Source organism: Salvelinus fontinalis, chromosome 18 (assembly GCF_029448725.1).
Source record: "Salvelinus fontinalis isolate EN_2023a chromosome 18, ASM2944872v1, whole genome shotgun sequence".
NCBI lineage: Eukaryota > Metazoa > Chordata > Actinopteri > Salmoniformes > Salmonidae > Salvelinus > Salvelinus fontinalis.
In genome coordinates this window covers 41,884,510-41,908,662 of record NC_074682.1, presented here as the reverse complement: position 1 = coordinate 41,908,662, position 24,153 = coordinate 41,884,510, and the positions used below count along the sequence as shown (strand labels likewise).

The 24,153-nt window shown below is 45.1% G+C and overlaps 1 protein-coding gene across 2 annotated transcripts in view; it reads left to right on the top strand.

Moving 5' to 3' along the window:
• LOC129815564 (cadherin EGF LAG seven-pass G-type receptor 2-like) overlaps positions 1 to 24,153 on the top strand; it is a 109,801-nt gene that overhangs the window by 52,234 nt on the left and 33,414 nt on the right. Inside the window, exons 3-8 of one of the 2 annotated variants that reach the window (XM_055869497.1) lie at positions 4,007 to 4,229; positions 14,784 to 14,899; positions 15,046 to 15,134; positions 20,794 to 20,951; positions 21,429 to 21,592; positions 21,807 to 21,932. In XM_055869497.1, coding sequence (XP_055725472.1) covers positions 4,007 to 4,229; positions 14,784 to 14,899; positions 15,046 to 15,134; positions 20,794 to 20,951; positions 21,429 to 21,592; positions 21,807 to 21,932 — 876 coding nt within the window. Of the gene's footprint in view, positions 1 to 4,006; positions 4,230 to 14,783; positions 14,900 to 15,045; positions 15,135 to 20,793; positions 20,953 to 21,426; positions 21,593 to 21,806; positions 21,933 to 24,153 lie in introns of both variants that reach the window. The other variant, XM_055869498.1, reaches the window with a different exon arrangement.

The following is a 24,153-nucleotide window of genomic DNA, read 5'->3' as shown; positions in this document are numbered from 1 at the left end:
CCACATGAAACACTCTGCCCCACATGAAACACTCTGCCCCACATGAAACACTCTGCCCCATATGAAACACTCTGCCCCACATGAAGAGGCTCCACAGAACAAGGCTGTTGTGGCATACTGTTTTTCTTTGATCAAGCAATTTTGTATGTTGTGTACTTACTCAGTAGCCAACAGTACAAACATGCTGAGATCTTTATAATTCAGTGTTTGAAGTCGTATTAATCAACTCAAAGATCAAAGCATGTAGGAATGCCTCATGGACACTTTTCAAAATTACCCCGATGGCTGCTGCAGGCTCTGAATGGGCAGCAATCGGATTGTGATCAAAGATTGTGTTTTGTGCTTTATTCAATGCATCCCACAGAATGTCTCTGTTTTAGTCCCTCGCCTCTGATCTAGGTAGTTATTAAAAGCAGCCCCATCATTGTTGCCTCCTGTTAGCCTGTTGTCTGGTCCAGGTGCATCACCTGGGCTATAATATGATGGCTTTCACCAGTAGGATCAAAATGATGCCACTCTGTCACCTCCACTACTAGTGGAGTGAGTGGAATCAGTGGATGAGATATAGAATAGTTTTCTACATGGACCTGATTTATACTGAGTGTACAACACATTAAGGACACCTGCTCTTTCCATGACAGACTGACCAGGTGAATCCAGGTGAAAGCTGATCCCTTATTGGTTTCACCTTTTTAAATCCAACTCAGTATTAGGAAGGTGTCTTTAATGTTTTGTACACTCAGTGTACATGTCAAGTGTATCCTCACAGCAGACTCACAGTATGTTTGCTGTTAAATAAGCCCTGTTGAGTGTGTCGACCCAGTGTTGAGTTCTCTTAACACCCTTCCTCTATGCCTTCAGCAGAGACTGTGCCAATATGAGGACCCTACCATTCTGTTTAATTTAGGAGAGGAGACCATACGTTTCAGTTACCTGAAGTTACAGAAACACCCTATCCAGGTCTGTAGAGGAGTCTCAGCAGGGGAGTTACTTACAGCCCAGGGTTTAATCCCCCTGTGCATTCACAGACATTGTTTTAAAAGCAGCAGCTTAACAATTACACAAATCTTTACGATACTATGAACCAGTCATAGTGATCATAGACTCTGTTGTCACAACATCTAGATTATATAAAGATCAGTAGAGGTGTACAGTGCCAGCTGAGGGCTGTGAATGGTGTCTGTGTACTAGCCTATTCTTCTGGTGATTCTCATCTCCTGTGATAATTGGCTATTGTTTGATAAGCAGCTCTCTCTCCTCAGTCTGTTAGAGCTGAAGATTAATTATGGAAGAGATGTGTTTTTTGTTCTTTGTTGCATAGAAAATTATGTTTTGGATGTCTGGACAGAACCCAATTTTTAAAAAATCTGAATGCCTTGTCAACTCAGTTTTGATATGTGGTGGTTGGAGACGAGGCATCTGGAGACCCATCTGTGTGAGTGTTAAACCTTGCACATGCTTCGGCGAACCGAATGGGTGAGCGAATGGGTGAGCTCGCATACTCCCTTAAAAAAACAAAAAAAAGCTGCAATAGTTCTGTTTGTCCATCTGAGGCGCCGTAGCCAGTATACTCTTTCTCTTAAATTAATCTAAGTTAACTCAAGAAATGTTTCATTAATTTAAATGTTTTGTCGAAGATGTCTTAGATGTCTTGTATTTTACCCCTGACAAAGGTGTCTGGTGCAGTATTTTACCCCTGACAAAGGTGTCTGGTGCAGTATTTTACCCCTGACAAAGGTGTCTGGTGCAGTATTTTACCCCTGACAAAGGTGTCTGGTGCAGTATTTCTCAAGTGAAAATTCCAACAGTTCAGGTTGTAACACAACAAAATGTGGAAAAAGTCAAGGGGTGTGAATACTTTCTGAAGGCACTTTATTTTCTAATAAGTTCAATACATTTATTTGATTTCCTACTAAGTTCAGTACATTTTTTATGCCGGTATTGTTGAATTCTGTTTAATGTCTGGATTCCATGATTCTGTTTGTGTTCTCCGCATTGCGGAATTTATAGGGCCACCAGTCCACTCATTATGCCATCATTGACTTGAATGGGGTCTCCCGTTCTATTCATTATATTTCTATGGCATCAGATGCAGTCAGGAGTGGAGGAAAGGAGATGTTTTAGATTTTCCTTGCTATTCAAACGGTTATTACGGAGACTGGTCATTTGGCTGGCCAATTGTGTGTGGACTCACAACAGCAGAGCATCTCCTCCTCCCTAAAACCGAGCGGCACCATCTCCAGGATCCCTGCACATTTTGACAGCCTTAATGATTCATGCTGGCAGTACAGAAAGTTAGGGAGGGAGGGGATCTGAAGGTGTGCAACTAGAGCAGAGGAAATGCTGTCTAAATAATTGATTGAGGTGGACTCTCTGAAATAGTGACTCTCTGGCAAGCTCCTCCCATCTTTACGCGGCCCAGTTCACCTAGCAACCCAGAGCTGTTGTTCCAAGACCCTGCACCTGTGGCGGGCGGGTGTCCCAGAGGGATGCTTGACAAAAAAACACGGGCTCTGTTTATTCTCAGGTTACCATATAGACAACAGAACAAACAACAGAACAGGCTCAGGTGTCTGGAGGATGGAGACCGAATGCTCACTATTGACTCTTACTGGTTTCTGTATGTTTTATAGACACCACGGTGGGATATATCCACTAGAGTAGAATTTTAGCTTTGCTGGTAGGTATTTTGGGGTAAACAGAATACTACAATTTTTCCGGTTTGAGTGTAAGATGATTGCATATAGTTTTCTTAGTAAATGAATCAATAATGCTCTAAAAATATTATAAATACTATAAAAATATTATTCTCTTTTGATGTGGCGTGCAATTATAACTCTGAAGAGTAGAATACAGAACATTAACGTTGAAACCTCCTCACAGAGAATGAGGCCACTGTTGTGCCCAAGGTGACTTTAGAAGAAGTACACTACTATCCCAGTGTGCCACTTTCCTACAATAGCCCAGTGTTGGCTGCAGCAATGTTTGACCACATCAAGCCATGACTAAATGTCCCATCTTCCCCTCATTTGTTTAAAGAGACAGAAGTAACGTGTTGCCCGAGGCGAGTCACTGATTAAATTCCACACGACTCGTGCAGCTATAGTTTTTTTCTGTTTCTGGGTGACTAGTAGTAGCCAATTGTCCCCAAGCGCCATCAACAAGAAAACGGCAACACATTGTCATGGTTCACCAGGGCAAAGTGACTGTTCTCCTGCCAGTGTAGCCCACCATGGTATAATGCTGATTGTACTGTAACAGTACAGTCAGTATAGGATAACATGTTTTAATTCACATCTTGTCAAAATGTAATCCATAATAACCACAACAGCCTTGGAGTTGAATGAATAAATACATGAATGAAGGAATGAATGCACCCTACAACAGTAGTGAAACAAAGGGTGTCCTTAATTGTCTTAGACTGAGAATCCTGTGATTAGCGAGGATGTACAACACAAGTCATGTGTATCTATAGTCTATAGAGATGTTGTCTTTGTGGTGTGTACAGGACCGTACAGTAACACGACACACAGCGGAAGTGTTCCACACTGCTGAGTGGCCCTGACACAAATTCCAGCTCGTGCAAAGAGGCGTGTAGTCTCGTCATAGCAACTGCAGACTCTCATCCAGAGACTGGAGACAAATAGAAGTTGTGAGCGCAGGGCTACACAAAGCATGGAGGCTTAATAACAGTGACAGTTTCCCCCTGCCATAGCACTCTGTGACTCCCTCGCTCTCTCACATTCCCTTACCCTCTGTCCCTCACGGCTCGTGCTAAGTTTTGGAGGCATCTTGCCATGCCCCATATTGAACTGCCGCGGTGGTGTGGTGAGAATTGACACTAGTAAAGTTGAACTGGAAAGGAGGACCAATGGTTTTAACCCACACACTGTCCAGGGCTGGCACTGATTTGTCACCTTGATACTGGTTAATTCTGACTCGTTTCACTTTCTCTTCACCTCTCTATTCCTCCCTCCCATCTCTGTCCATCTCTCTCTTCCTCCAGGCAAGTGGTGTGAGCTGTCGTGCCGCTCCGGGCGTTGTGCCCCAGGTGTGTGTAAGAACGGGGGCACCTGTGTGAACCTGCTGGTGGGAGGATTCAAGTGCGAGTGTCCATCTGGGAGTTATGAAAAGCCCTACTGTGAGATGACCACCAGGAACTTCCCCCTGCAGTCCTTCCTCACCTTCAAGGGCCTCCGCCAGCGCTTCCACTTCACCCTCTCCCTCTCGTAAGTACAACAACCACCCCACCCAGTGGCACATGGCCATCTCAGTCATTCCCTTTCACAGCACAAAGTATATCCCTAAATATAGTACTGTGATTCACTCCACCTCTCTCATTCTTTCTCCCACTACCTCTCCCTCTTTCTCTTTTTTTATGCCTCCTCTCTTACACTACACATACTCTCTCTCTTGCTCTCTTTCTCTCTCACAAGTATCCCACAACTGCTCTTATACTCTCACACTCACACCTCTTATAGCCTGTGATGCATGATGATTCCTCCGCTCCTCTCATTGGCTAAGTGTCCTGGTGTTTCATAACAATTATTGAATAATTTAATAGCTGTAGTCTTTAAAAGTCTAATCTCTTCTAGCTGGGATTGGGTTCCCTGAGCATGGTGAGTATGTATGTATGTATGTATGGATGGATGGATGGATGGATGGATGGATAGATGGATGGATGGAGAGGTTTCTAATGTGGGTGAATGAGAAGAAGCCCAGCTGCCTGAACTGTTTCTGTACTGGCTCCTTGCCTAACTGAGGGCATTAATCTGAGACCCAGGAGTCCCATCTTATTACACTCAGTGGTGACTTTGAGCTGTGAGTCAGCGCGTGGCCTATTTCTCCTCAGTTGCTCTCATCGAGGTGAATCTGGAGATATGTACCGTCTGCCCCTAGGGTTCGTGCATGTGCTGTTGCATGTGTGTCTTGCTATTAAATCCTACACCTAGGGTATCCTCATCCTGGGATGCCTAAATATTTTGGAAACATGTATTCGCTCTCAATTGACAGCCATCCAGTTTTACATCAGCACTAGTTTATAATGGGTGTCATTTGTCTGATACAGGTAGAGCAAGTTGTATTTCAAGACCATTATCACAACCTAGTATCTTGTTGGAAGGTGCCAGGGGAGGGTGGTGCTTTGAAATGAAACCGATGAGGACTAAACACTGAACAGTCAATCACACTGAAGTACATTCATGTGAATGAGACGAGGCTACATTGATATGAATGATATTCTTCATCCCAAGTGATAATAAAAGCAGCACAATGGGTGTAATATTCATCAGAGCAAAGACAATACCCCCAGTTGATATCACTGTCAAAATTGGCATTTGTATTTTCTTTTGTAATTTTTTATTTAATTTTTTAAAATTTTATTTCACCTTTATTTAACCAGGTAGGCTAGTTGAGAACAAGTTCTCATTTGCAACTGCGACCTGGCCAAGATAAAGCATAGCAGTGTGAACAGACAACAACACAGAGTTACACATGGAGTAAACAATAAACAAGTCAATAACATGGTAGAAAAAAGAGAATCTATATACAATGTGTGCAAAAGGCATGAGGTAGGCAATAAATCGAGTAATTACAATTTAGCAGATTAACACTGGAGTGATAAATCATCAGATGATCATGTGCAAGAAGAGATACTGGTGTGCAAAAGAGCAGAAAAGTAAATAAATAAAAGCAGTATGGGGGGTGAGGTAGGTAAATTGGGTGGGTAGTTTACAGATGGACTATGTACAGCTGCAGCGATCGGTTAGCTGCTCGGATAGCAGATTTTTAAAGTTGTTGAGGGAGATAAAAGTCTCCAACTTCAGAGATTTTTGCAATTCGTTCCAGTCGCAGGCAGCAGAGAACTGTAAGGAAAGGCGTCCAAATGAGGTTTTGGCTTTAGGGATGATCAGTGAGATACACCTGCTGGAGCGCGTGCTACGGGTGGGTGTAGCCATCGTGACCAGTGAACTGAGATAAGGCGGCACTTTACCTAGCATAGCCTTGTAGATGACCTGGAGCCAGTGGGTCTGACGACGAACATGTAGCGAGGGCCAGCCGACTAGGGCATACAGGTCGCAGTGGTGGGTCGTATAAGGTGCTTTAGTAACAAAACGGATGGCACTGTGATAAACTGCATTCAGTTTGCTGAGTAGAGTATTGGAAGCTATTTTGTAGATGACATCGCCGAAGTCGAGGATCGGTAGGATAGTCAGTTTTACCAGGGTAAGTTTGGCGGCGTGAGTGAAGGAGGCTTTGTTCCGGAATAGAAAGCCGACTCTAGATTTGATTTTGGATTGGAGATGTTTGATATGAGTCTGGAAGGAGAGTTTGCAGTCTAGCCAGACACCTAGGTACTTATAGATATCCACATATTCTAGGTCGGAACCGTCCAGGGTGGTGATGCTAGTCGGGCGTGCGGGTGCAGGCAGCGAACGGTTGAAAAGCATGCATTTGGTTTTACTAGCATTTAAGAGCAGTTGGAGGCCACGGAAGGAGTGTTGTATGGCATTGAAGCTCATTTGGAGGTTAGATAGCACAGTGTCCAGGGAAGGGCCGGAAGTATACAGAATGGTGTCGTCTGCGTAGAGGTGGATCAGGGAATCGCCCGCAGCAAGAGCAACATCATTGATGTATACAGAGAAAAGAGTCGGCCCGAGAATTGAACCCTGTGGTACCCCCATAGAGACTGCCAGAGGACCGGACAACATGCCCTCCGATTTGACACACTGAACTCTGTCTGCAAAGTAGTTGGTGAACCAGGCAAGGCAGTCATTAGAAAAACCGAGGCTATTGAGTCTGCCGATAAGAATATGGTGATTGACAGAGTCGAAAGCCTTGGCCAGGTCGATGAAGACGGCTGCACAGTAATGTCTTTTATCGATGGCGGTTATGATATCGTTTAGTACCTTGAGCGTGGCTGAGGTGCACCCGTGACCGGCTCGGAAACCGGATTGCACAGCGGATCTGTTTGTTGACTTGGCTTTCGAAGACCTTAGATAGGCAGGGCAGGATGGATATAGGTCTGTAACAGTTTGGGTCCAGGGTGTCTCCCCCTTTGAAGAGGGGAATGACCGCGGCAGCTTTCCAATCCTTGGGGATCTCAGATGATACGAAGGAGAGGTTGAACAGGCTGGTAATAGGGGGTGCGACAATGGCGGCGGACAGTTTCAGAAATAGGGGGTCCAGATTGTCAAGCCCAGCTGATTTGTATGGGTCCAGGTTTTCCAGCTCTTTCAGAACATCTGCTATCTGGATATGGGTAAAGGAGAAGCTGGGGAGGCTTGGGCGAGTAGCAGCGGGGGGGGGAGGGGCTGTTGGCCAAGGTTGGAGTCGCCAGGAGGAAGGCATGGCCAGCCATTGAGAAATGTTTGTTGAAGTTTTCGATTGTCATGGACTTATCAGTGGTGACCGTGTTACCTAGCCTCAGTGAAGTGGGCAGCTGGGAGGAGGTGCTCTTGTTTTCCATGGACTTTACAGTATCCCAGAACTTTTTGGAGTTAGAGCTACAGGATGCAAATTTCTGCTTGAAAAAGCTGGCCTTTGCTTTCCTGACTGACTGCGTGTATTGGTTCCTGACTTCCCTGAACAGTTGCATATCACGGGGGCTCTTCGATGCTATTGCAGTTCGCCACAGGATGTTTTTGTGCTGGTCGAGGGCAGTCAGGTCTGGAGTGAACCAAGGGCTATATCTGTTCTTGGTTCTGCATTTTTTGAACGGAGCATGCTTGTCTAATATGGTGAGGAAGTAACTTTTAAAGAATGACCAGGCATCCTCAACTGACGGGATGAGGTCAATATCCTTCCAGGGTACCCGGGCCAGGTCGATTAGAAAGGCCTGCTCGCAGAAGTGTTTTAGGGAGCGTTTGACAGTGATGAGGGGTGGTCGTTTGGCCGCGGACCCGTGGCGGATACAGGCAATGAGGCAGTGATCGCTGAGATCTTGATTGAAGACAGCAGAGGTGTATTTGGAGGGCAAGTTGGTCAGGATAATGTCTATTAGGGTGCCCATGTTTACGGATTTAGGGTTGTACCTGGTGGGTTCCTTGATGATTTGTGTGAGATTGAGGGCATCAAGCTTAGATTGTAGGACTGCCGGGGTGTTAAGCATATCCCAGTTTAGGTCACCTAACAGAACAAACTCTGAAGCTAGATGGGGAGCGATCAATTCACAGATGGTGTCCAGGGCACAGCTGGGAGCTGAGGGGGGTCGGTAGCAGGCGGCAACAGTGAGAGACTTATTTCTGGAGAGATTCATTTTTAAAATTAGAAGTTCGAACTGTTTGGGCATAGACCTGGAAAGTATGACAGAACTTTGCAGGCTATCTCTGCAGTAGATTGCAACTCCTCCCCCTTTGGCAGTTCTATCTTGACGGAAAGTGTTATAGTTGGGTATGGAAATCTCAGAATTTTTGGTGGCCTTCCTAAGCCAGGATTCGGACACGGCGAGGACATCAGGGTTGGCAGAGTGTGCTAAAGCGGTGAGTAAGGCAACCTTAGGGAGGAGGCTTCTGATGTTGACATGCATGAGGCCAAGGCTTTTTCGATCACAGAAGTCAACAAATGAGGGTGACTGGGGACATGCAGGGCCTGGGTTTACCTCCACATCACCCGAGGAACAGAGGAGTAGTAGGATGAGGGTGCGGCTAAAGGCTATCAAAACTGGTCGCCTAGAGCGTTGGGGACAAGGACTAAAAGGAGCAGATTTATGGGCGTGGTAGAATAGATTCTGGGCATAATGTGCAGACCAGGGTATGGTGGGGCACGGGTACAGCGGAGGCAATCCCAGGCACTGGGTGATGATAAGAGAGGTTGTATCTCTGGACATGCTGGTCTCAATGGGTGAGGTCACCGCATGTGTGGGGGGTGGGACAAAGGAGGTATCAGAGGTACGGAGAGTGGAACTACGGGGTCCATTGCAAACCAAAACAATGATAACTATCCTGAACAACAGTATGCAAGGCATATTGATATTTGAGGGAGACATGCAATAATGCTTTAAGTGATTGCAGGTCTTGATTGGGAGAGCAAGCTAAAACAACAGGTGATATAAAAGCAGCTAGTCAGCTAACACAGCAGCAGTAGGTAAAAATGGCGACGGCTAGGCAGAGAGGGTCGGATTAACTACACACAGATCCTGAGTTAAAGCACAGAGCCGACAGATAAAACACAAATAAACGGAATGGAGTACCGTGAATTAATGGACAGTCAAGCAGGCATCAGCTATGTAGCCAAGTGATCATAGTGTCCAGGGGGCAGCCGTAGATGGAGCAGTGAGGCCTCCACTAAGCTAGCCCGCGGCGTTTAAAGTTAGTAGCCCGGGGGGAGGTCTGCTCAGACGGAGGGGGTCTGCTCAGACGGAGGCCGGTTGAGGGCACAGCGGATGGGCTATTCGTCTGCAGACCAGACGTGGTCGTGTCGACAGAGAATCCAAGCCGGATGGCGATGGCGAAAGAGAGGTTGTCTGTTCAGATAGCAGCCGATATGCTCAAGACAGCTAACGATTAGCGTGCCGCAGTTAGCATATGGGCGTTCAGGTTACGTCGCGATGGAGGGGCCAGTTGAATAACTCCCTCGGGCAGATAACGTCGGTATCCCAGTCGTGAAGGCCCGGTGGGGCTCCGCATCGGCAGTAAACGGGTCCGGATAGGTGATTGTAGCCCAGGAGTGGCTGATGGAACTCTTCAGCTGGCTAGCTCCGGGATAATTGGTGTTTGCTCCGGAATTGATGTTAGCCAATAGTCACTCGGATAGCAGCTGGTTAGCTGCAAGATCCAGGTGTAAATGTCCAGAGCTTGCGGTAAAAATCCGGGGATATGGAGAGAAAAAAGGTCTGGTATGCTCTGGTCTGAGTCGCGTTGTACAAAACTGGCAATAGTTTTCCGAGCTAAAGGATAGCTGATGAGCGCTAGCTGTGGTTAGCTGAACTACTAACGTTAGCTTGTGAGCTGGCTAACTTCTGGCTAGCTTCTGTTGTAGATTTCGGATACGAGGTGAATAATACCTTTGAGGAAAAAAAAACAGATCCGCACCACATTTGGTGAGGTGGGTTGCAGGAGAGTGTTTTGAAGTTGAGTTTTTAAGAAGAAAAAGAAATGTGAAGAAAAATATATAAAATATATATACACGGGACAAGACGAGGACAAAGGACATCTGACTGCTACGCCATCTTGGATTATAATGTGTTGTCACTCTAGAAGTGCTTGGCAGTGCTTGAAAACTAGCAGTTAATGGCTAGTGGTGATATTGATACGCCTTTGAGTTTAATTGAAGTGGTGGCCTTGCTTTGAGAGTGGCTCGGATGGCAGTGTTTTTGGATTGAGAACTGCTCTGACTGTTTCTTAAAAGCATTGTCTCGTAGTTCCCAGACTGCTCCCAGAGCTGTGAAGAAGGTGGGGATATAACAGCTAAGACCCAGCAGGCTGTCTGTCAGGCATCTCTGTTACCTGAACCTAGCTTGATCAGGTTACTGTTGTAAAGAGCTGTTCTCATGGGGAAACCTCCCAGTGAGTTGGAGCCTGTAGACGGGACTGCAGTAGAGATAGTTAGCAGGAAGTGTGTTGAAAGTGTTTCTATAGCAAGGTTTACATCCAATTGGCGTCAGATTTTCATGTGAATATTTTAAGATCTGCATACAATTGTGCATTTGCCCACCAGAGAAGTGTTTCCATCAAATTGTCTTGTGGATAAAATACTGTGTGATGATGTAGTGCACATTAAATAACTTTTGAGGTTAAATTCCCATGTACCGAATAAAAAATGCAAGTTAAATGGTGTTTCCATCACATTTTCAACTCTACTGATGTTTATTTCACTAAACATGTTGTGTTGTATAGAGAATGTGCCCACTCTGGTCTTGGTACGCGCGCTCTAGCTAACAGCTCACAGATAGTGTGGGTTTAGCCTACTATATGATGAGATAATTATGGACAAAAAGAGCAACATTATTTTCATTTGTCAAACGGCAGCCAAGCATCGATCATCATGTCACCAGAATACGACCCTCGATATTTTCTGAAAGTAGCATCAAGCTTATCACCTTGCACTTTCACCACCCTGTTAAGTTCCTCATAACTTATTTCATCTGTAGCCTAATAAACTGCATGCGTTCCAGAGTCGTAGTGGGAGGACCACATAATATCATCGTGTGACTCCAAGTTTACTTTGATATGAATGTTTTCCCATAAAGGTGTTTCCACCGGCATTTCTCGCATCATACATTTTACCGACACAAGAATATCCCACCTTGTATTTTGTTTTTGGCAACATTTGGAATGTTTACTGATCAGTTTCCATCAGACCTGTCTTGACATTTTTTACCCGACATGTACTTTAATCGCGTAGACCAGGTTTCCATCCAGCCTTTTTATGTTACCAGAAACTGCCTTAGCAGCAACATTTGTATCACATATTTTAATAATACCTCACATTGTTAGTATTCGTGTCATGTTCCTCTGACTGACATGTAAACACCATCCCCCTCTGGAGACTTCCTCAATGCACATGTCTGATACAGTTACATCAAGTTGCTATTACACTGTGGGTGTTGGCAACCAGTCTACCCTATATACATTAATATGGGTAGACTGGTTGTTATCTTTGTAAATGGCTGCCTAATGTGACATACAGTATAATGTTGCCAGTGGAGTCCGTTATGTTGTGGTTGATTGCCCTCCGTCCGGGGGGGATCTTGAAGCAGTGTTCACAAGCCTTTAAAAACCTATTCATTGATGACTACTACAATTTCTTGATGATAACCATTTTTTCTCTGACTATTAGCATAAGATCTAACACGGGAGATATTCTGTTTGAGATATTCACAGTGTTATTCAGATGGAGTTGGTGTGTTTCTCTCCTCTTCCCTCTCTGAGGTCATGATGATCCTTCTCCTCAGTAAACAGGTCAGCAGTGCTGTGCTCCATGGTTACACTCCAGCTCTGGATTAATGCGTGCACGTTTCCACAATGACACACACACACACACACTTGCACACTCACACACACACACACACACACACACACACAACGCATACATGCGCACAGACACACGCGCACATCCTCCCAACATTCAACCAAAATATCTCCCTACATGTTCTGAGAGCATCCTGAGACACTGGATATCAGATCTCTGGAATCTCACCCTCATTTGACAAAGAAGTCAGTAGGCTTCAATCCGTCTGGCACGGTCTCCATCTGAACAGGCAGATGCTGCCTACAAGCGCTAACGAGTCACACCAGTCACACAGACTACAGGGCTCTGTTCTCCCACAGATGTTCAAAATGTTCCATGTGTCAAGCAGAACAGGTTCACTGTGGGTCCCCTAGGACAGGAATGAGGGGAAATTATTTTCTGGCTTCATAATTTATAACCTTTGTAGTTTGCCTGGGCTGCAATATGATTATATAATATAAACTGTATATACAAAAGTATGTGGACACCACTTCAAATTAGTGGATTTGACATGTATAAAATTGAACACACAGCCATGCAATCTCCATAGACAAACATTGGCAGTAGAATGGCCTTACTGAAGAGCCACGTGGCACCGTCATAGGATGCCACCTGTCCAACAAGTCAGTTCGTAAAATGTCTTCCCTACTAGAGCTGCCCCGGTAAACTGTAAGTCCTGTCATTGTGAAGTGGTAACGTCTCGGAGCAACAACGGCGCAGCCGCAAACTGGTAGGCCAAAAAAGCTCACAGAATGGGACCGCCCAGTGTCTTCAGTTGCAACACTCACTACCGAGTACCAAACTGCCTCTGGAAGCAATTTCAGCACAAAAACTGTTCGCCGGGAGCTTCATGAAATGGGTTTCCATGCCCGAGCATGATCACCATGCGCAATGCCAAGCGTTGGCTAAAGTGGTATAAAGCTCACCACCATTGGACTCTGGAGCAGGGGAAACGCGCCCCTTAGTTTCAGTGAAGGGAAATCTTAACGCTACAGCATACAATGACATTCTATTCTTCTAACTTTGTGGCAACAGTTTGGGGAACGCCCTTTCCTGTTTCAGCATGACAATGCCCCCATGCCCAAAGCAAGGTCCATACAGAAATGGTTTGTCGAGATCAATGTGGAAGAACTTGACTGGCCTGCACAGAACCCTGACCTCAACCCCATCGAACACCTTTGGGATGAATTGGAACGCCGACTGCACCTAATTGCCCAACATCAGTGCCCGACCTCAGTAATGCTCTTGTGGCTGAATGGAAGCAAGTCCATGCAGCAATGTTCCAACATCTAGTTCAAAGCCTTCCCAGAAGAGTGGAGGCTGTTATAGCAGCAAAGGGGGGACCAACTCCATATAAACGGCCATGATTTTTGAGCTGTTCGACGAGCAGGTGTCCACATACTTTTGGTCATCTCGTTTAACACCCTGTCATACATTTACATTGATTTTAATGAGCTCCACTGAGATCTTTTTACCTTTTGTGGTGAATCAAATGAAGACCCTTTAGAACTCAATGTGACCCAATGATTTGATGCCTTTGTAAAACCAGTGTGGTTTTATTTTATGCCCTGTGGTCTCTGCAGTTGGACCGTGTCTGTCATTCCTTGAATCCAATGTGAACGGGAGTGTCAGTGGTGTAGGCTCTGGAAGGAAGCCAGAGGGCAGGGGTGCACTGGCGTGTTCAAATGTTTCTAACTGTGTGTTAACATGACAGTAACTGACAACACCACAACGACCTCCGGCACTATAAACTAGGTTTCTTGTCATTGTCTCTTCAGAAATAAAAGTGTAAATGCAGATTGGGATACCTATTCAATTTTACAACTGAATGCATTCAACTGAAATGTGTCTTCCACATTTAACCCAATTGTGGTTGTTTAGTTGCAGCCTGTTTTTATATTCTCCTCTTGGAGAAAACATCATCAAATGTGTTTTTTCTGTGGTTATACAGTAACTACCTCATTTCTGCCTAGTTCCTCCTCTGTTTAAAATAATCTCCTCATTGCTACAAACCATCAATATCATTCTGAGTCAGTCTATTATTTCCATATTATACAGTAAAGCCTGCACCTGCATTATGCTTCCTGCATCAGTTTAGTGTAGTGTTTATTATGCTGTAGTATTGACATTGTATTTGTTTGTTACTTCATATCAGAACATCTTTTCATCTCACTCTGTGTGTAGTCACTATCCACGACATGCTGTCTCTGAGTTTATGGGGTATATGCGCCATGCCTACCTGCAGATATTCTCAGACAAAGCACGAGTTTGGGGTAGTTAACCCTGTTGGGTGCTCAGTGATCAATGGAGAACTGCTACGGTGTTAAATCTAGCCATCTCTGCTCCTCAAAGTGGAATCACGAGGCACAGTGCATCAATAAGCCCTCCTAGTAATCTAATAGGAAAGGAAAACAGTTGTTTTCTGGTGCGTTCAAAATCTGTATCCTCTGCTATAGTAGGGCATGTCAGTCAGTACACTGTCTTCCTCGTGTCGAGGGTACTGGCTGAGCTTCTATATGGGTATGAAAAGGCTCCACCTCATATTGATACAGAACCATTTACACATGTTGCTGAGATCTTCGCTGTTCAAAGTGGATGTGGAAAATGCATTTATTGCAGACATTATTTGTTATATTTACAGAATTATGCCCTTATGCCCACAGTAAAACAAGAATGGCAAAATCCTGTGTGTAGAAATATACTGCCTTGAATGCATCTTGGGGTATTTTTCCCCTCACAAAGACCTCTCTTCACTGAAAAGATTGTTTACTCTGTCTTGGTGTCTTTGGCTGTGAATGGACACTTTGTGAGCCCAGTTTCTTTCTGTCTTCCAGGTTTGCCACGAAGGAGCCAAACGGTTTGTTACTCTACAATGGCCGCTTCAACGAGAAGCATGACTTCATCGGTGTGGAAATCATCAACGAGCAGATACAGCTCACCTTCTCTGCAGGTAGTGCACGTCAGCCAATTTACCCCAAATCTACATTTGGTTGTTATTGAGATATCAACATGTGATTATTGTGACAGGTGTTGACCCACTGAAGCCCCGATTCAATGATGTGTGAGTAACTTTTGCTGACTGTTTAATTTGTTTAGGTGAGACCAAGACGACTGTGTCACCCCACATCCTTGGAGGTGTCAGTGATGGCCAGTGGCATGTGGTCCAAGTTTACTACTACAACAAGGTATGTCAGAGATAAACCTGCGATGGGCTGGTCCTTGTGATCCTACAAGATGTAGACTGGTTCAACACTAGACAAACACAGATTTGCTGGGTCTGGGCTGAGATATAACTTGGGTCTAGACTAGCGTCTGCTGAGTCCCCAACAACTGGATGTTCCTGTTTTCAGGGGAAATGGAAAGAGAGCCTCTGATGCAACTTCTGCTTTTGGATGTGATTAACAAGGCAACACTCCATCTTAACTCCTCCTTCACATTTGCTGGATTGGCTGAATTCCCTACAAGACCAGTATGTAGGGAATCTAGTTTCAGGTGTTTCTTTTACTCCTGCTACTTTAGGTTAAGTCTAGACTGACTTGAGCTCTTTTGGGTGCAAAGGTCAAACTAGGCTACTGAGTCCCACTATAGACTTGGCTTTATCAGACCCCACTGTGAAACACTGAGCAGGACTAAGAGCAGTTCATTTCCAACATCAGTACATGCCCAAACTGAATTATGTTTGTCTCTTACCACAGACTTGAAATGGGAGACATCAAAATACCAGACATATTTTCTTAACATGTTTGGCCCTGTAATTGACTTGCATACCGGTAATTGATTTATGGATGTTGTATTGTGAGTAGAAATACCTGTACGTTCTGGTAGAACTGGATATACATGTATACTGTACTTAGTGTCCTGATAATTACATATCTATTTATACTAGACCAGCAGTACTTCACCAAGTATCTGACAGTGACTGTCTATAGAGTGATGAGGGTAGTGATTCTAATTGGACCACACTGGGAGTAGAATACCCTGAGTCCTCTGTGGAGGTTTACTTTGCTGCTTCCTGTTAGACCTGCTGCTGTGTCATTCCAGAGAACTACTGTTGATGGGACAGTGGAATAGGAAGCTTGCCAGACAGACATACAAGGAATGAGAGCTGGAAAGAAAGGGAAAGGGAGGGATGAGACAGCCAGACAGAGAAAGTGAGAGAGACAGTAAAAAAGTGTGGGAGGAGTAATACAAAATAAAAGAACTCTCCATACAAACAAGATATAAGCTTCACAACTGTTTTATTTCCATATCAATCAGTGAAGAATGCATGGAACTATAACCCCTCACCCCACTACCCTTCCTCTGTTATCCCCATCCTTTTCAGATGTCCCCCATGGAACTATAACCCCTCACCCCACTACCATTCCTCTGTTATCCCCATCCTTTTCAGATGTCCCCCAAACCCCCCCAGACCAACACACAGGATGTTACATTTTAATCTATTCAGGAAGTCACTTTGCATCATAAAGCTGTTGCTAGGCAACCTCCCAAGTGTGGATATTCTATTCATGGTCTATGATAACATGGCCCTGTCAGATTCCAGCCAGCAGAATATGAGGGAACACAACATCTCGTGGGCCATTGGAGGAAAAGTTTTGGTTCCCCTCAAAGTGGGGCCATTATTCTCTCATTAATCACTTTTTTACAAACCAACAAGTCAACGTTTGTTTAAACAGACAATGACAATCTCCAGTGACCTACAAAGTGTTTCCTGTTGAGTGCCCACCATGCCCAACTGTTTTGTTTACTATCACATTTTACCAGCTAGTTTCCTACTCATCATTTGCGCAATACAAAGCATGAAGTCAATAACATGTAACAACCATAGTTTTAGGCAGAGGCCCAGACCAATGGAAGGGACATATTCCTAGAAAACTGTCCAGAGATCATTCAGGCTAATCCCCCAAAATCCAACGATTCGTAGAATAATGGCTCCTCCCCTCTGAGGTATCCCACGCCGGCAGGCCCTCCCCGGCCTGTCTCTGTCCACGGGGGGTGGGTGGGATGAGGTGGGGGGCATTTTAGATTGAAATGTGCCTTTCAGGGGAAAGGGGGAGTGTGGAGAATGGCAATGACCACTGCCTTTGTGCTTCGCTCGGCCTCCAATGGGACCATGGGTAGTGGTCCCATCTTCCCCGGGAGAGGAGCGAAGAAACAGGGCAGGAGAGGAGCAAAAAGAAAGGCAAGAGAGAAGTATTGACTTGGGCTTTGAGCGGGACACTGCGCTTCAGGGCTCACCTCTCTGGTTGCTATGGTGTTTCCAATCAATCTCAGATCTCATATTACTGTTTGCTCCAATGCCCCTCTTGTCTAACCCTGTCATCATGGGTGATAGTGAACTCATATTCCCAGGATTCCCTGTCACCCTGTTGTGAGGGGAACAGTATTTAATGTATTCCTGAGTAAATATGTGCTCTCCAATCATCTCTGACAGGCAGAGGCTTTGTGTAGCAGACAGAGCGGCTGACAGACATTAGCAGAGAGGCATTACAGGAGAGTCAACAACCGTGTAGTTCAGCAAGCCAGGGGCTGCTGGGAGCGAAGGCCCAATGTTTAGTTCAGTGAAAGAACCAGCGAATCTGGACCACAGTCTGTTCCAGACCTTTCTCAACTGAGGGGAACTGTGGAAAAGAGCGTGTCGAGTGATTTGGTGTGTGACCATTCTAACAGACCATCTCACACTGCCGGTTTGTGTGTTTGTTTCAGAGTCCCAACAAATGAGTTTCCCACTGCCTCACCAGGGGTCAGCTAAAAGATGAATACATTTTGTTCAACAATTAGTGTATGGAAGGTTTCGAGGTTTATAGGTTCATTCTATCTTTCTAGTAGCCCGATGTGTTGTGAATAATGAAATCCATTTGCAAGTATTTCAGACTCAAATCAGCAAAGCAAATAATCCTGTTGGCCAGTTATTAGATATGATAATAAGGCCTAATGGGAGACAGAAGAGGTGTTTAAAAACGAGGGCTCATGTTTGAGCAGTGCAGTGGGACAATGTAATTAAGTTTCCATCGTCTCTGACACCCAGGCAGCCGTCAGTGATCACAAAACCCACAATGAACTCCACCAGCATTCAGCTTCTCACAGACAACCCCTCAATGGGACAGCTGTATTAATAGCACGCTGAACACATAGATATAATCTAATCTACTTACTGGATAGGGGGATACAGGGTTAAAATGAGAACCATGTGCCTGCGATGCCCCAGGGTGATGTTCTGTGGCAGTGTCTCTCTCCGCCCTGCTCCTGGGAGATATTCTGTGGCAGTGTCTCTCTCCGCCCTGCTCCAGGGAGATGTTCTGTGGCAGGGTCTCTGACTGCCCTGCTCCAGGGTGATGTTCTGTGGCAGTGTCTCTCTCTGCCCTGCTCCTGGGAGATGTTCTGTAGCAGGGTCTCTGTCTGCGGTGCTCCAGGGTGATGTTCTGTGGCAGGGTCTCTGTCTGCGGTGCTCCAGGGAGATGTTCTGTGGCAGGGTCTCTGTCTGCGGTGCTCCAGGGAGATGTTCTGTGGCAGGGTCTCTGTCTACGGTGCGCCAGGGAGATGTTCTGTGGCAGGGTCTCTGACTACGGTGCTCCAGGGAGATGTTCTGTGGCAAGGTCTCTGTCTACGGTGCTCCAGGGAGATGTTCTGTGGCAGGGTCTCTGTCTGTGGTGCTCCTGGGAGATGGTCTGTGGCAGTGTCTGTCTACGGTGCTCCAGGGAGATGTTCTGTGGCAGGGTCTCTGTCTACGGTGCTCCAGGGAGATGTTCTGTAGCAGGGTCTGTCTACGGTGCTCCAGGGAGATGTTCTGTGGCAGGGTCTCTGTCTACGGTGCTCCATGGAGATGTTCTGTAGCAGGGTCTGTCTACGGTGCTCCAGGGAGATGTTCTGTAGCAGGGTCTCTGTCTACGGTGCTCCTGGGAGATGTTCTGTGGCAGGGTCTCTGTCTACGGTGCTCCAGGGAGATGTTCTGTAGCAGGGTCTGTCTACGGTGCTCCAGGGAGATGTTCTGTGGCAGGGTCTCTGGCTGCCCTGCTCCAGGCTGATGTTCTGTGGCAGGGTCTCTGTCTACGGTGCTCCAGGGAGATGTTCTGTAGCAGGGTCTCTGGCTACAGTGCTCCTGGGAGATGTTCTGTGGCAGGGTCTCTGGCTGCCCTGCTCCAGGCTGATGTTCTGTGGCAGGGTCTCTGGCTGCGGTGCTCCAGGCTGATGTTCTGTGGCAGGGTCTCTGTCTGCGGTGCTCCAGGGAGATGTTCTGTGGCAGGGTTTCTGTCTGCCGTGCTCCAGGGAGATGGGATGGGACTCTACTGTCATGACCTACAATATTACAGCTGGTTAGATACGTTATGTCAGCAGTGTCTGTGTGTGTAAGACCCACCTGATTAAAGGGCTCAGACAGTTATTATGGAAACTGCAGGAATATGTAGCAAAGATGGCTTATGGTATCATGAGGTTATGCTATGAATAAATTGAGGTATTTGTGTTTTTAGTTTACAAGACAATTTTCTAAAATAATTGCAAGCCTCCCTATCACGTGCATTCCTCATCTCTCAACAATCAGGCTACCCAGGGCATCATATCCTTCTTGTACTCCACACTGCACAGATAATAATCCTATCTGGTATGTCCACAGCTCAGTGTCCAGCCCCAGGGTGGTCGGTGGGGGTTGACCTTCTCATCACAGTGCTGTTAGCATAGCCGTTACTGACACAAGCTCTAACTGGGCTGGCAGTCAATATGAGCTCTGTGTGAACTTTATTGACAGGATCGTTACCCCCACGCCCCTCCTGTTTCTCTCTCCATTGATTCCTCACACAATGAAAGAGATCCTTTGTGGAGAAGAAGACCGCTACTGTCCTGCTGAGCCAGGCATTTCCACCGTGTCTGTGCCCCTTGTCCCAGCCTCTGACTTGAACTCTGGCTGTTTTAACTTTAAATTATTAAAGCACTGAAAACAATTATGATTAGGTAAATTGGGGTGATATTTAAGAATAGTGTAGGTCTGAACATAAATTCCCGCCACTAGCTTTCTACTTCAGAATTTATTCAAACTTTTCATTAGGATTGTTAAAGCTTCTTAATTTCTTTAAATGTGTGCAATTGTTTCAAGTCTTTTCGTTGTTAATTGAAGCACTTGACTTGAGAAAATCCTTATCTCTAGGGTGAATGTTTCAATGAGAGAGAGGTTTTTTTATCTTAATATTTTGCATTTGATTGAAATAGAAATGTGATTAGTGTGTTTTTGACACATTATAAGACAGATTTTGTTAAGATCGCACAATGCTGAGATATGTAGCACACCTTCATGTGTAATTAGCAAACCTCAGGCAGACAAGCAGTCTGTGCTGATCAACCAAAAATACTTTAGTGACACACACAAGAAACAATGAGATGGATATTCTGAGACAAAAATAAACTTATTCATATTTACTTGCCTTTTCTATTCTTGAATGTTCTCTTCTGTAACTAGAGGAAGAAGAAACCTTAACTATTAGCACATGTTTAGCATCAAGCAGTCATTGATATGCACCTGTGACAGAGAATGCTCTTCTGGACACTCCCAGAAGGCTGATTTATAGCTTAATGTGTGCATTTCCTGTCTATCTCGCTATCGATAACCAAGCACTACTTATCCAGTATATGTCCACCTTCTGCCCAAACACATACAGTATTTCCCTTTTAGGAAGGACATTTTGATTTGATTTGGAATAGTGGCACTTATAAATGCTGCCCTGTTTAGAAACTCCTAGCACCCATGTGCTGCTATTTACAGTAGTTTGTCAGGTGAATTTCTCACGACCTGCTGTAGGTGTTCTGTCCATAACACTGGAGCCAAACTCAACAACTCCTCTTCTCTCCTCACAGCCAATCATAAACCAGGCCGGCATGCCCCAGGGTCCTTCTGACCAGAAGGTTGTCGTAGTAACCGTGGACAACTGTGACACCTCAGTGGCGCTGCGATTTGGTAATGTGATCGGGAACTACACCTGCTCTGCCCAGGGCAGCCAATCAGGATCCAAAAAGTAAGGAAATGGGAGGAGCTTACTGGTATTTAATAGTGCAGTGTTGTCTGCCAACAGATTATAGTAGAGCTGAGTAAAAGCAATATTAGCCATTTGAAGCCATGAATTCTGCTTTTACATTTTGCCACAAGCTGAACTTAACCACTTGATTTAGTGTACTATTGTCATGACCCCAAGAGGCTTTCCTGAGCTAAACATGGCCCTCATTATGGGTTATCTACAGAAATGGTTTCTTCACCTCCAGAATGTAAAGCATCCTAAAAATATTTTGGTTCTGTGGGGTGTTGATCTGTTTTCCTCCATGGAAAAAAAAATCAAGCTGCAAAATGTGTGTGGTAAATACTTTATGAACACTGTTCCAGTGTTTATGATGTGTTGTAGTATAGAAGCCGAGCTAAATGTTTATGATGTGTTGTGGTATAGAAGCAGAGTGGTGTCAGCTTCTAAATGTTTCTGTGTCTTGTCTGTCTGCTGGAGGTCTTTAGACCTGACTGGTCCTCTCCTCCTGGGGGGCGTGCCCAAACTGCCTGAAGACTTCCCCATCCAGAACCGCCAGTTTGTGGGCTGCATGAAGGACCTGAGGATCGACAACCGCCACATCGACATGGCTAGCTTCATCGCTAACAACGGCACCCTACCGGGTCAGTAACCTTGCACATTACCATTAGACTGAACCATTTTGAGACCGTTTTGTTGCCATCCACCCAAGGCTACTATTTTAGTTGAGCACAGTATGAGTTGTGTTGGGCATGCGGATGCACCTTACGTTGTAACTGAAGTTTATGAATCGTTGATTACCTCTTGTCATAATGTGGTTGGTTTGAACTGTTCCTCACATCTCCAATACCTTCCCAGGATGCTCTGCTAAAAGGCACTTCTGCAACAACAACCCGTGTATGAATGGAGGGACCTGTGTCAACCTGTGGGGCTCCTTCAGCTGTGACTGCACCCTAGGATTCGGAGGCCGGAACTGTGAGAAGGGTAAGAGGTTCAGGGAAGTAACAGCATTGCAGAAGGGTGGAAAGCTTCCTCATATGGTTAAAACTTTTGATCAAAGCTAACCAAGTTTTGTTGGCCCTGTGACCTACTACCATTATAGACCCTTTTAGTCAAGAGGGACTTTACAGGCGTGCATTAGGACTAAGTGACCCATCAGACAGACAACATCCCCTAGCTCTCCTGACCTAGACTTAACTAGGGTCTTTGTAGTTGATGGACTGTACCATAACTCAACAACCAGGTGGTTACAGTGACACTGACCATTTCATTTTCTTCTTAGTGCTGTGGTGTTAAGAGCACCTGCTATATTGTATTTTCTTATCATTTTCAAACATGCTTTTTTGAGTGAACTAGTGTAGATGTAGTTCAGAAACATTTGCATAGACACCATGCACAGGAGATTGCGCAAGAGATATGAGGATGATGCTTAGAGGGAATTGGCAGAGCTCTAAGTAACTGAAGTAATCTCTTCATCCTTTTAGCGTTGGCGCTTTCCTGGCACAGATAAAGCCAGTCGTATTTCATTTTGCTGACATGATGGTTTCGTAAGCCTGATGTTCACACTGAGTGTTACTGTTTTATGCCAGCCATTTCACAAGGGTTTATGAGGGTCCCATATGTGTGTATGACAGCTGCGAAGTGATATGCCGTAAGCTTTTATGACTCTGTCATGAGAGGGAGCATATTACATTTTACAGCTATACGTTTAAACAGTTATTCTAACATAACACCTCGGACATGTTTAAGGTGAAGTATTCCGTTTTTCAGTTTTAGAGAGGCATGTGTCTGTAACAGCATTACTAGTGTCCATTTCTCTTCTCAGCTCCTCTCAGTGCTCTGCAGCTGGCTGACTTGCTGATTTACAAGCTGGGACAGTTTGAAGAGAAGGGAGAGGAGGGAGGGAGGGAGGGAGGGAGGGAGGGAGGGAGGGAGGGAGGGAGGGAGGGAGGGAGGGAGGGAGGGAAAAAGGCCCCATGAGAGTGCGAGAGAGAAGACAACAGGGAACTACTAAAGAAATAGTCAATTACCCAAAAGCATCCCTGTTTCAGTTTAGAGTGAAATCCAGTGATAAAGGACCACTTCTTTCTCACAGTTAGGGAGACGGAGAGGCTGGATGATGAAAGGGAGATGAGGAAAGGGTAAGAGGTGGAGGGAAGAGCAGAGGCTGTAGAACATCTGAAGAAGAGAGGAAAGAGAAGAGGACTGCATAATGTCCTGCAGTACCATGCCACTGCTCTGTTTTACATAGTGGGTGTCAATAGCATGAATGTACATGTTCTACCAAGGCCATTAACTTCTTATGGCTGGGGGCAGTATTGAGTAGCTTGGATGAATAAGGTGCCCAGAGTAAACTTCCTGCTACTCAGGCCCAGAAGCTAAGATATGCATATTATTAGTAGATTTTGATAGAAAACACTCAAGTTTTTAAAACTCTTTGAAAGATGTCTTTGAGTATTACAGAACTCATATGGCAGGCAAAAACCTGAGAAAAAATCCAACCAGGAAGTGGGAAATCTGAGGTTTGTAGGTTTTCAAGTCTTTGCCTATCCAATATACAGTGTCTATGGAGTCATATTGCACTTCCTAAGGCTTCCACTAGATGTCAAGTCTTTAGAACCTTGTTTCAGGCTTCTTCTGTGAAGGGGAAGAGAATAAGAGCTGTTTGACTAAGGGGTCTGGCAGAAGGCCATGAGCTCAGTCAGACGCGCGCCCGTGAGAGGTAGCTGCGTTCCTTTTCATTTCTAAAGACAAAGGAATTCTCCAGTTGAAACATTATTGAAGATTTATGTTAAAAACATCCTAAAGATTAAATTCTATACATCGTTTGACATGTTTCTACGAACTGTAATGGAACTTTTTGACTTTTCGTCTGGCCTGCGCCTCGTGAATTTGGATTTGTGAACTAAACGTGCAAACAAAAAAGAGGTATTTGGACATAAATGATGGACTTTATCGAATAAAACCACTAAAAAAAAACACTCCATAGCAGAGGAGCTGATACTGCCTGCAGCATTAGACCTGGTCTCTGTCAGGCTGGATGACGCAAGTGCTGCAAAAATAAAAACGATGACTTCCTCATTTTGATTTTTTTTAAATCAGCACATTGTTTTATTCATTTTTGTTTTATAGGTCAGTGTTTCATATATTGTGCTCCTGAGTTAATGTTGCTGATCAATTTGAATGTATTATTATTTATTGATTA